The 12,725-nt window shown below is 43.9% G+C and overlaps 1 protein-coding gene across 1 annotated transcript in view; it reads right to left on the reverse strand.

Annotated features, from left to right (window-relative positions):
• The window catches only part of LAMA3 (laminin subunit alpha 3), a 188,363-nt gene that overhangs the window by 27,560 nt on the left and 148,078 nt on the right, over window positions 1-12,725 (reverse strand). Inside the window, exons 46-55 of the mRNA XM_065397793.1 lie at window positions 12,324-12,374; window positions 11,825-11,976; window positions 11,143-11,253; window positions 10,926-11,037; window positions 10,259-10,426; window positions 8,246-8,442; window positions 6,375-6,491; window positions 5,945-6,099; window positions 4,238-4,379; window positions 3,636-3,735 (exon numbers count right to left, since the gene is read on the reverse strand). Coding sequence (XP_065253865.1) covers window positions 3,636-3,735; window positions 4,238-4,379; window positions 5,945-6,099; window positions 6,375-6,491; window positions 8,246-8,442; window positions 10,259-10,426; window positions 10,926-11,037; window positions 11,143-11,253; window positions 11,825-11,976; window positions 12,324-12,374 — 1,305 coding nt within the window. The remainder of the gene's footprint in view (window positions 1-3,635; window positions 3,736-4,237; window positions 4,380-5,944; window positions 6,100-6,374; window positions 6,492-8,245; window positions 8,443-10,258; window positions 10,427-10,925; window positions 11,038-11,142; window positions 11,254-11,824; window positions 11,977-12,323; window positions 12,375-12,725) is intronic.

Raw genomic sequence — 12,725 nt, forward strand, 5'->3', positions numbered from 1 at the left:
TAGTACAGAATATATTCGTGGATCAAAATAACAGCGCAGAAAGCCTACCTTTGCTTTTTATGAACAGACCTGTCAATATTGTGCAATTTAAGCTATTCAGGGGTTTGGCAAACAGAAGTGCACAGCATAATCCCACAGGCATGTGTGTGAAACGTAGGCTACCCGATAAAACAAAGGGACAAAAAGCATGTACAATACATGGATCCCGTTTCAGTTAAAGTTGCTGAGATGCTTTACTGCAGAATCAGATGTTACACTATAATGGCAAGAAATGGAGACACCCTCCCTCTGCCTCTCCCAAGGGGAGAGTAGCTTTTGTTTCATAAGAGCCCCACTGACAACGGCTGCTGAGGGAGTTAATCAGTGCATTTCCTCGCCTCCCCGAACACACCCTTCCTTAGTTAGTGCTGACCACATTTAGGAGTGCACAGGCCTCCTGGAGCCCCTCTGCAGTGGCTCTTCCAGTGGAAGTGCCAGGTGAATTTAACTCATACTTTATGTCCCAATCTAAAGGATTTTTTTAAAAAAACTTTTGCACACACCCATAATAATACAAGTAGGTGCATGCTTATAGATCAGTGGCACTGGTCAGTGGATTATATCTATTATAGGGTTACCATATTTCAGCAAGCAAAAAAGAGGACGGGAGGAGCCCCGCCCTAGCCTCGCCCCTGTCCTGCCCTAGCCCCGCCCCATCCTGCCCTAGCCCCTCCCCTGCCCCTCCCACTCCCCCCCTCAGAACCCCCAACTCTCCCCCCGCTCCTTGCTCCTGACTGCCCCCTCTTGGGACCCCTGCCCCTAACTGCCCCCCAGGACTCCACCCCCTACCTAAGCCTCCCTGCCTCTTGTCCCCTGACTGCCCCCTCCTGAGACCCTCCCCCCATCCTAACTGGCCCCCTAGGACTCTACCCCCTACCTGTACCCTGACTGCCCCAACCCTTATCCACACCCCCACCCCCAGACAGACCCCTGGGACTCTCACGCCCCATCCAACCACTCCCCACCCCCTGACAGCCCCCCCCAGAACTCCCAACCCATCTAAACCCCTCTGCTCCCTGCCCCCTGACAGCCCCCCCCCCAGAACTCCCAAACACCCCCCCCTGCTCCTTGTCCCCTGACTGCCCCCTCCTGGGACCCCTGCTCCTAACTGCCCTCCAGAACCCCACCCCCTACCTAAGCCTCCCTGTTCCTTGTCCCCTAACTGCCCCCTCCTAAGACCCCCCCCAATGCCCCCCAGCACCCTACCCCCTACCTGTACCCTGACTGCCCAAAACCTTATCCACACACCCACCCTCAGAAAGCCCACCCCGAACTCCCGACCCCCCCCCCCGGTCTCTTGACTGCCCCCTCCAGAACCTCCCTGCCCCTTCTCTGACCCCCGGCTCCCTTGTTGTTGGCCTTCGCCTAATATCTATGTGAGCTTGCTCAGGAACAGCCTGAGCCGTTCGTCCCGGCACGCTGGGGAGCGGGGGAGGAGCTCCAGACTGCCGGAGGCGATCTGCGAATGCAGGGAGGGAGGGAGGTAGTGATCTCTGCTGCAGGGGAGAGGAGGAGGGGCTCTCTCTGGCTGTCGGAGCCCCATGTAAGTGGCACCATCCGGCCGGCTGCCCTGTTAGCCGCGCGCCCTCTGCATGGGGGGGGAAGTCCGGACATTTACAAATTCCCCCCGGACGCTATTTTTAGCTCAAAAAGCCGGACATGTCCGGGGGAATCCGGACGAATGGTAATCCTAATCTATTATATATAACCTTTTAGAATGACTAGCCCCAAATCTTGCCTTACATTTAAAATATTCAAACAGGAAAAAAAGGTAAGTGTTTTAACCAGATCAAAATGTTCCTACTGTATTAGGATTCTGTTCTTGGAGATGATGCTCCACCTTTCTGAGACATTCAGAGTACACTAAGCAATACACTAGATAGGGGAAACTGAGGCATAGAGAAGTTACAGTGACTTGCCTAAGGTCACCCAGCAAGCCAGTGACACAGCCAGGAACTGAGCCAATATCTCCTGAGCCCCAGTCCAGTGTTCTATTCATTAGGCCCCACGGCCTACCCTCCCTGCCTTTCTGGTCAGCGACCAAATCCTATCAATACCACAGTATATTTTACAGTCCCTTTTGTAGCATTCTTGGTTAAAGAGCTCTTATTACAATTTGAAATGTGTTTACAGAACTGCAATGTCCTGGGATTTCCCAAGAAGTATTAAGAACATAAAAATAGCTCTACTGGGTCAGACCAATGGTCCATCTAGCTCAGTATCCTGTCTTCCAACAGTGGCCAATCCCAGACACTTCAGAGGGAATGAACAGACCACAGCAACTATTGAGTGAACTATCCCATGTCATCCATGTCCAGAATCTGGCGGTCAGAGGCTTAGGGACACCCATAGAAAACCATTTAAAATGACACTTTAGGAATATAATCAATTTTTAATCTATATACAAGATTTAAATTATACTCAATCTCTGGCTTCTATGAGCAGGGCCGGCTCCAGGCACCAGGCAACCAAGCTGGTGCTTGGGGCGGCACCTGGAGGGGGGCGGCGCGGCGCTCGGGCCCCCGGGGAGAGCGGGGCCACAGCCGGGCTCGCCGCCCTCCCCCCGGCGCTCTGGCCGCCCTCCCCCCGCGCCCTCCCCCCGGCTGCCGGGGGGAGAGCGGCGAGCCCCTGCCGGGGCTCGCCGCCCTGCGCTCTGGCCGCCGGAGGGAGAGCCGAGCCCCAGCCGGGGCTCGCCGCCCTCTCGCCGCCCTGCCCCCGGCGCTCTGGCCGCGGGGGGGGGAGAGCCGAGCCCCCGCCGGGGCTCGCCGCCCTCCTCCCAGGGCTCCGGCCGCCCTCCCCTCCGGCGCCCTCCCCCCGGCCGCCGGGGGGCTCGCCGCCCTGCCCCCGCCGGGGCTCGCCGCCCTGCCCCCCCCCCCGCGCCCTGCCCCCGGCCGCCGGGGGGAGGCGGGGCTCGCCGCCCCCCCCGGGCTCCGCCCCCCCCCACGGGGGGGGCGGGGCGGCCGGAGGCTTTTTTGCCTGGGGCGGCAAAAAAGCCAGAGCCGGCCCTGTCTATGAGCAGGAGTGTCAGGAAGGCAGGCTTAATATAAACAATGCATTAGTTTGAGGTAACTAACCAAATTTAGTTCTAAGACTATAAAGCATATAGAATGTAATAGTACTGATTTTGCTGGGTTTAGGTAACTCACTCACCCTATGACCACAGATCTTAATTCTAGATAGCTATATCTTGATGTAAAAACACACTGACTTTTTGCAGTGAAGACAGACCCTTCTACTTCAATGGGAGGTTAAGGCTGAACTGAACAATTTAAGAGCGGGACCGCAGCAAATTGAAGGATAAGGTCTTGCTGTAGAAGAGAATTGTAGAGGAGGGGGCAATGGCAGAATTTGGCATCCCACAGTGTGGACCATGATTGAGTTGAAGAATTCACTCCTCACCCTCTTGCAGAAGGAATTTTTCTAAACCATAGTATCATGTTCCATTATAAAAGGTAAGAATGGAGCTACCCTCTCCTGCTTACAGTTAAGTGTGTGTTACAGTGCTTTGCTAAATCAGAACCATAAACAGTGACTTTTAAATGAGAATTTCTAATACTGTATCAACATTCCTGTTATCATCTTGCTTTTTACAGTACCTTGTAATGTCTTTTGTGTCATTTGTGCTTGATTTAATAGATTGGTGCTTTCAGTGTTCAGTCTCTTGGCTTTTCCTGATAGGTCTTCCCTCTCCACAGTCTGGTGATAAAGCACGATACTGTAAGATTAGTTTTATAATTGAACTCAAAGCAGAAAAACAAATCAGAAGGAGTAAAAATTAATAATCTAATCTAGTTTAAAAAATAAAAGGAACAAATGTTTCCAACAAAAAGAAGACACCCCTCCCTTCACAGTTAGTGCTACTGATGAAGCCCTGAGTATAACACAGCCCTCTGTCCTTAAAAACAATGTTTGTTCTTAGTGGAAAACTGTGTCTTCTGTCATCTTCTTGTCTACAGTCTATGGACCAATATTCAGACATTGGTAGCACCTAAATTGTGACCCATAATACACATGCAAAACCAACATCTGAATATGAAGAACAGTAACTGTGCCTGCAAAAGGGTAATTTCTATGTGCAAATATACGTCTTATATGTGTACAATGAGGCAGGCACGGGTTCAACTTCAGTGCCCAGCTAATTATAAAGATCACCTGTTTGTAACAAAATTACCATCGTTTGACAACATAATGCCCTTACCAGTAAAGCTGAATCAGCTGCATTTACAGCTTTGTTGGCTGCTTCCTCAGCTGCGTTGACGGCATTAATAATATTTTCATAGGCAGTAGCAGCTTCCATGGCACAGTTCACCAACTCATCATTGCTGGCGTTTCTCTTAATTCTGTGGAAAACAGGGTGAAAAATACAACCATGGGCAAAAACTGCAGGCTAAAAAAAGAATGACTTATTTTAAACAGCATTTAATCTAAATATTTGCTAATTAATGCTGATGAAACAAATGCAAATGTTTTACAACAAAAACGGACCAACAGCAAATAGTATTTTGACATAAGGGGCCAGTTCTGGTCTCCAGTAACGCTGCTTTACACTAGTCTGGTGCTGCAAAGCAGCATTTAAGTGAAAAGGCTTCCTGGCAATTCCAACGGGACAGTTCAACATGGCCAGCTCTGTGCCACCCCCATCACAGTCCCCGTGTAAGGACAACCTCCAGTTAATCCCCAGCTGCTGGAACAGCCCTTGGGGGGCCACGGACAGCCTAGCATAAGACAGAATCACTTCAGGGCTGCTCTATCTTGCACCGGGAAGCAGCCCTGGAATCAGGGAAATGTAAGAGACAAAAACCTTTGTGCTCAATTCACCTGTGCGGTGCCAGGTATCCAAGACTGCCTGGTTGATATTTATGACAATACTGTTTTGCTAACTGAACAAGTTGCACGGACAACTGGAAGTTTTCAAAAAAAGTCTGCACAGCCATCTGTCTTGGGTGGTTTAGACACAACAAATCCTACATCTTGGCAGGGAGTTAGACTAGATGATCCTTGCAGTCCCTTCTAACCCTATGACTCTATGAGTCTATGTTCTATGATTCTAACTAGCCAAAATCTCACAACTGAATTTTTGAGCAAAGTCATTTCCATCCAGATGGCATGTTATGGAGGTTACTTTACCTTTTGGGAGTTTTCTTGTTAGTATTAGGGCTACGTGAAAGTTATTTGCAAAGAAACAAAATAGAGTTCTGTCCTTTTTTGCTTCTTTAATACATATTCAGAAGGTCTCAAAAACTTTATTTATTTTAAGGGTCTCTCCCTTCCCTATATATACTTTACCTTAGAAATATCAAGTATATCAAGTGTTTTGCCCTGACTTTCCTGGAGGATTTGTTGGAGCACCAGAAAATTAGTGTGAACTTTTACTGTGAGCAAATAAAGGGACAGAGGTGAAGATTCTTCAACAAAGAAAAAACTTTTCTCCCAACCGTATGTCAGGCATTGGAGTTAAACAGATATCAATAAAATCAAGCAAAAGGAAAAAAGGCATTTTAAAAAGTTTGACTAAAAATGACTAAAATTTCCTTCCTTTCTCAATATTCAGGTTTGACTCCCTTGATGCTCATGACCACCCCATTATTATTTATTTGTATTGTGGTGATAGCCCAAGACCCAATCACAATCAGGCCTGAATTGTGCCAGATACTGCACTCAAGTTCCCAGGACCCTGAAAGAGTCTTTCACGAAAAAGAGACCAAGACTTAAGACTTAAATGTCTAAGACAAAAAGCAAGCAGAAAAAAGAAAACTTTACACTCCACAAAGCAGCAAAAGGAGGGACAAACCCATTTTTTTCTGTCTTTACAGGTCACCTTAAAGGGAAGTGAAATTATGCACAGTACATTACAATATTGTACATCATGTACTTGAACTGTTCATTTACAGAAATTAGAACATACTCAGCCAGTTGTCTTGCCAGGTCTTGCAAAATCTTGGCATGCTCCTCTGCCCTCACCACCAGTGGCTCTTTGCTGGCTGATAAGGAAAGGTCCTTCAGTTTTTCATTCAAGTCCTTCCTTGCTCCATCTAGTTTGGCAGCTAGATTTTCATATTCCTGTGGTTTTATAAAGAGAAATCTTATTTTTATTTCCACATATTACAAAGTGTCTGATAGTCAGCACTTCGCCCTTAGTCTTGCATGTGAAGTAATCCCCATTTCCTTGCACAGCTGTGTAGAGCAAGGGAAAAAAGAAAACCCCTTTTCACAGACTGCAGTTAATCAATCACATTATAATCTATCCCATTATATTTTTACTTCAATTAGAATGATGTAAGTTTTTACGCAGTATTTTTTTAATTTAAAATGTCACACATTTTGATTAACTATACCTCTTTGCTCTTCTGCAGTAATCCAAGTACGCTGTTAGTCTGGGACAAGGAAGATTGGGCAGAGTTGAGATGAACCAAGACATCGTTCTGTTGTTTATTCATCACTTCAATTTGTTTCTAAGGAAAATTGGAGGGTTGGAAAGCATGTGATCAGTTCAGCTATTAGGGATGGGGGGAAATCAAATGATCATCTAGCCAAGCTAGTTAGCAGCAGCATTTCCAAAGCTCTCATTGCTGTATTATCTAGGTGCCTTTTGGGGATCTAATGACTTCCTGATATTCACAGGTATTTGGGGAAATTTATATTAGCACAGCCCAGTTTGTCAAGCCAAGCGAGGAGCCAACTGGAGCTTTGTTTGCCTATCAGTGTATAGACATATCTAGAGAAGCCCTAATCAACTCCTCACACTGCCTTGAAGCATTGACATCCTGGGCCTCTCTCCTCTCAACCCTGGAGGATATAAAAACAAGAAACCCAATAGTGACCTAGTCCCCCTCTCCCAAACCTTCTGGAAGATTGAAACCATCTCCAGAATTGGACTCCCTCTTTGGGTCTTACCAGTGAGGGAAAGGGAAGGCTTTCCAGCTTGCCCTCTCTGGAAAGCTATCAGGGGAGAATGAATGAAGATGCTTGGTTCCAGCATCTCCTGCTCAGTGGAGGGATCAGTGGGGAGAAGAGTCCTACAGCAGCAAGTACAATGGCCCTGGGGTTGTGGCAGGACAATGCACATCATAATCACAGTCACATGGTATTTGTATCCAAGTGTGTGCAAGTCATCCCAATAGTAGGGTCTGCAATCAACCCATCTGCCCCTCTATCTATCTTATCAAATTTAATCTTATCACAAATACACAAACATTTCAACTGGTGGCAGAGGCAAAGGCAAAAATGGATTAATGATCTGTGCAGATACATCCACCATTTAAGACAGTCTGTAAATATTTTTAGCTGTATTGTTAGAGGTGATGTCTTACACTGACATGTAATATACTGAACAATTGTAATGTACAGTTGACAGTAGTGATTCTACTGTCCAAGAAGTGCTAACAAAATAGCTGAAAACTTAGCTTTGATAAAACAATGCAGTGTCCATTGAATCAGAAATACTATTTGTTTAAGAGAATACAGGCTATAGTATGCTTACATTCCTTGCATTAATTCCATGTCCGACTAGTTCCGTTTATTCATTATAACATCTACAAGAGTTCGGGGGCTTATTAAATATGTGAAAAGTCTAACTTACTTTTTGCTGCGTTAGGCATCATCACAAACAGTGCTGCAGCATTTCTGACGAGGCATGATGGCAGGCAGCGCTTATTTATCAATAATTAATAACTAGCACTATTTAGTGATTTTCATCCACAGATATCAAAGCAGGTTAACAACAGTGGCTAAGCATCATTATTCCCATTTTACAGGGCAATGGAGGCTCAGAGAGGTTAAGAGACAAGCTAAGAACCATACAACAAGACAGTGGCAGGGTCAGGAACTGAGCCTAGAGCTCCAGACTCTTTGTCCTGTGCTCAGTTTACTACACTCACAGGAGACAAAATGAATAATTATAGCTGAAGATGGAAATACTCGGAGCAGAGAGTATCCAGATTCTCATTTATACTAAATCCCCTCTACACCACTTTGGTTGTATGAAGGGGCCTTTAAGTGGGATTTAAGTGGGAAGGGGCCTTTAAGTAGGACAGTTGACACCCATTTTGAGACCTCTTTGCACTGCCAGAGAGGTGGAAAGAGACATTAGTGCAAATGGGAATCAAGCTCAGAATGAATAGAATTTGACTTTACAAGAAGGCCAAAAGTAAGACAGAAATATTTCCTTCCATCTAATAAGTCCAGTTTTTTTTTAAAGTGCTATTACCTTAATGTTTTCCAAGAGCACTCCATTATCTTTGTTTAAGTTTTCAGCCTGCTTCGTTTGGCCCGTTGCTTCATTCAAAGCTTCACGAAGGTCACTGAGTTTGGATTCATATTCGTTTAATGAATCTCTTATAGTTTTAACAACTCCATGGTTTTCTTGCTGGTGCTTTTGTAGCTCATTCCTAACACGCTCCAGCACTGCAAGATTAGAATTGAAAAAGATTCGCAGAAGCAAAACAAAATTAACTTTACCCTGTGGGGTTCTGCCTTTAGGATTAAATAGCCCAGGCTTGTGAGATGCTGAGTATTCTCAACAAATGTAGTTTCAGTGTGTGTCATGGGCATCTCATCCCATCAGTGATAAATGTGCTGCTTTTGGGATCCAGAATACTATGGATAATTTAACATGACAAATCAGCTCTAAATGAAATATGGTTGAAGGTGAACTTTTGGAAATACTAGATTAAAAAAAAAACATTAATCTAATCTAATATTTTAATATATATATATATTTTTAATCCAGCTTCATCACCAAAGAAGGCCAGGGTGAAACTGGGTGAAGCCATCAGCTCCAAAAGTGCAAAAAGTCTAAATCTATATTTAAATAATGCTGAAACTGTGCCACAAACTGGGGCTTTACAATCTACTCTACCCCCAGTGATGGATGAGTTACATGACTGACTCCTATGTAGCACTAAGAGAACATTGTCATGGTTAAGTCAAGCAGCAGGCCAAATTCTCGCCCAAGGTGCATCTATGATACAGTGTAACCAGGAGTTCGGTAGGGCACCTCAGCAGTCACTTGGTTCCAATCCTGGAGAGAAAACCCCTCCGAAGGAGGCCACGTCTACCTTTCTTCTCCATTGCACCTCCTTCCCAGCAGAGGAGTGTGTGACCCTGCCTTCCCACCTGTTAATTAGAGCAATCTGAAGAATGTTATCAAGGGAGAATGGGTTTTTCCTTATGTCCCAGTAGAGATGGCAGGAGGTGGGGTGGGAGGTATTCCCACCCAGCAGTGTGACATATGGGATCTTATGGGCCACACACAACTCAGAAATAGAGCCGTCAGCCATGGAGAGAATGGATCTGTTAGGCCAAAGACTTCCTATCATGGCAGAGGGAAATACGGTCACAGATGGAATTCTGTGCCCCATAACACAATTTTTGTCTACAACCTTAGATACTGTATGTATGTGCAGCATGCTCTGCTCAGATGCACGACATTGTGTATGCCAGACAAATAGATTTCATGGAAATCATTTATGTACAGTTTGTGCAGTGAATGACATAAGGAATCCTGCTGAGCCCTACTTCACTCAAAGCCTGATCCAGCACCCACTGAAGGCTATGGGAGACTTTCCATTGATTTCAATGGGGCTTGAATTTGGTTTTACTGCACACATAAAAAAGTTGCCAAAAATACATATGCTATTATATTGGATTATACTATTTCAGAAATAACATACGGTCATAAAATAATAGACCATATTATAATATGGAGGCACATGGAGAGGACACAAGACTGGGGTGTAACCTTAACTTTTGTACTTCTTGACCCTTGAGTGCTCAACTATACTGCTTTAATAGTTTCTTAATGTAGATTTTTTTTTATGGACTATCTACACACTATATTATTGTATATAATTTATGTTTACACTGTTTCTGTGCTTTATAATTAGCTAGTGGATAGATGAATATAGGACTTTTTCATTTAGATTCATTTAGAGAGCAAATAATGCATTAGAAAGCAGACATCAAGACACTATTTCGATTTTCCCCCAGTTTAACTTTTTTCATGATTACATGAAACATTCTTAACCACCTTCAGAATCACTATGTTCACTTGAACAAAAGCTGATGACTGAAATACACTGCAAAGGTGCGATCAGATGCTGAAATTCCATATCACTCCCTGAGCGTCATCATTTGTAGTCTCTTATGTTTCAGACATAAGATTTGAACATTTTAAACTAAGCAGAATAATGAGCTAAGAGCTCAAGAAGGACCCCCTTACAGAGTTGAGCTTCTCTTCTCTCCCTCTCTGCATCTATTTGCAGTTGTACAAAGTTGCGTTTTCGCATCTCTCTCATCATCTGTTCTGCTTCAGCCAGTTCCTTGGCAGCATCCCCCACGGGCAATCTGTTGCCTTCTCCATTGGTGCCAGCTATCTGTTCCACGAGCACTGAAAAAAAGGAAATACCACATTCAAAGAGAGTAGATACTGAGATTTACACAAGGGAGACAAATCCCAGAGCAGCTCTTCTTTTTAAGCACATAAAGTCCAATCTTGCCTTCGTTACTGAGGGTTTGTCTACACAGACACTTTGTCCGTGGCAAGCTGGAGTGTAAATCTACCCTCACCTAGACTGCCATGAACTAAGTTTCTGTGTATATCCAGCTGTACTTTGAAATGGGAGTAGATTAAAGCGTACTAAGGAACTTTTAGTGAGACAAAACACACTTTAGGTTAATTACATTAAACTGAAATTTATCAACAGTAATGCCACTGAAGCTAGTTGAATTGCACCAGGTTTGAAGTGTGCCCATTGTGTCTAACTTTTTATTTTATAAAGTTGATTTCTGAAATCTTCTCAAATTTCAGAAGTTAATTAAAATATTGTATGTATGGTGATGAGATTTTGTAAAATAAAACATCACATAACAGTAGAAATCACCCTTACCCTGAATATTGATGATGACAATTTGTATTTTTGAAACCAAATCTTTTCCTTTTTGATTAGTCTGACCAAAATTATTAAATAATGTCTCGGCTTTCCTGTAATTCATTTCAACCTAACAAGAGGGGGAAAACAGACAATTAGAGATAGCACAGAGCAGACAAATTAATATTTTGTTATAAAAAGAGACAATTATTTTTACTTTGTTTTAGTAAGTCACCTTTTCTTGTAGCGCATTTACATCCTGATTAAGATTGATCAAGTCTGTCTCCAGCTCATCTGCCTTTGAGCCCTGATTCAGAACAGTTGAACGGTAACTGTTCAACAAGATCTGAAAATAAAGAAAAAACGTGTACATGACTGAACCAAATCTACCACCTAGAGACAGTATGGAACTGGAGCACAAGGACTGTATTTCTTCTAAAAAGTTAAAATACACTGGGCCAGATCGTCATCTGGAATAAAGATCAGGATTGCTTCATTAATTTCACAGGTGACCAATTTACACCAGCTGGTCCGTTGAATCCAATGTATTCCACCAGCAATGAGGGGATCTCAACTGAAGAATTCACTGGGTGAACGGTGCAGAATATAAACTGCCTGAAAGTTGTAGGACTGCAGGAGGGTCTGGATGGCATAGCCCACAAAGTGAATTGGGATGGCCTAGGAGGGGGAGGGGCCACTGATGTTTTTAAGAACCCCACCTGGACCTCAGAGCAGCCCTCCCACAGTGTAACCCCCAGGGAAAAGTAGCCGTGTACCGTGGAGTCAGCAGTTTGTCTATGTTTGCTTGCACTCCACGTTGACACAAACTGACATGAAATTCTAGTGTTCAGACGCTAGTCTACACATCAGCTGAAATCTATTCCTTGAGGCTTTTTTTTGGGTTGAAGGTCACTTACTTTTAACTCCTTGGTGCGTGTTTCCAAATGCCTCATCTGTCCCAGTGTGTGGGTGCTTGCATTGACGTTTTGCAGCTGAGACTTAATCAACCGAAGCTCGTCACCCATTGTGCTCAAATCTTTCAGCAAAGTAATTACACAACTATCACAAGCTGAAAGGGAAATACCACAAGCAAAGGAAAACAATGAGAATCATTGCTATTTTGTGCAGAGAACATTTCAGTGGTCACAGTGAATGTAATGGAAGCCCTTTGAGGGCACTACATGCATAACAAATGCAACAGCAAAGGTCACAGTACTGAAAGTGACTAAATCCAGAAATAAGGACGCCCACCGGACTCTCTTCTTGTCTGGCATTTTCACCCTATAACGTTTTTTCCCCATCTCTAAGTGCTTGGCTGATTCTTGTTTGAACTGGTTCATGGTTACTGCCATTACTGTTGCCTTTTCTAGTTTGTCTTCTTTCAAACAATCATCAGTACACCATATTATTACCTACCATCGCAATCTTCATCGGGATCCACATCTTTTGGATCTTGGTTTAAGCATTCTGAAATCAGATAAATATAATCAGTAACCAAGACATTGTTATTAAGATTTTGTTATATTAATTTTTGTCTTTGTAAAAAATAATTTTAAACTTTGCACTCAAGGCCAGGGGTCAGCACCCTTTCAGAAGTGGTGTGCCAAGTCTTCATTTATTCACTCTAATTTAAGGTTTCGTGTGCCAGTAATACATTTTAATGTTTTTAGACGGTCTCTTTCTATAAATCTATAATATATAACTAAACTATTGTTGCATGTAAAGTAAATAAGGTTTTTAAAATGTTTAAGAAGCTTCATTTAAAATTACATTAAAATGCAGAGCCCCCCGGACCAGTGGCCAGGACCCAGACAGTGT

The sequence above is a fragment of the Emys orbicularis genome, chromosome 2 (genome assembly GCF_028017835.1).
Source record: "Emys orbicularis isolate rEmyOrb1 chromosome 2, rEmyOrb1.hap1, whole genome shotgun sequence".
In the NCBI taxonomy this organism is placed as follows: domain Eukaryota; kingdom Metazoa; phylum Chordata; order Testudines; family Emydidae; genus Emys; species Emys orbicularis.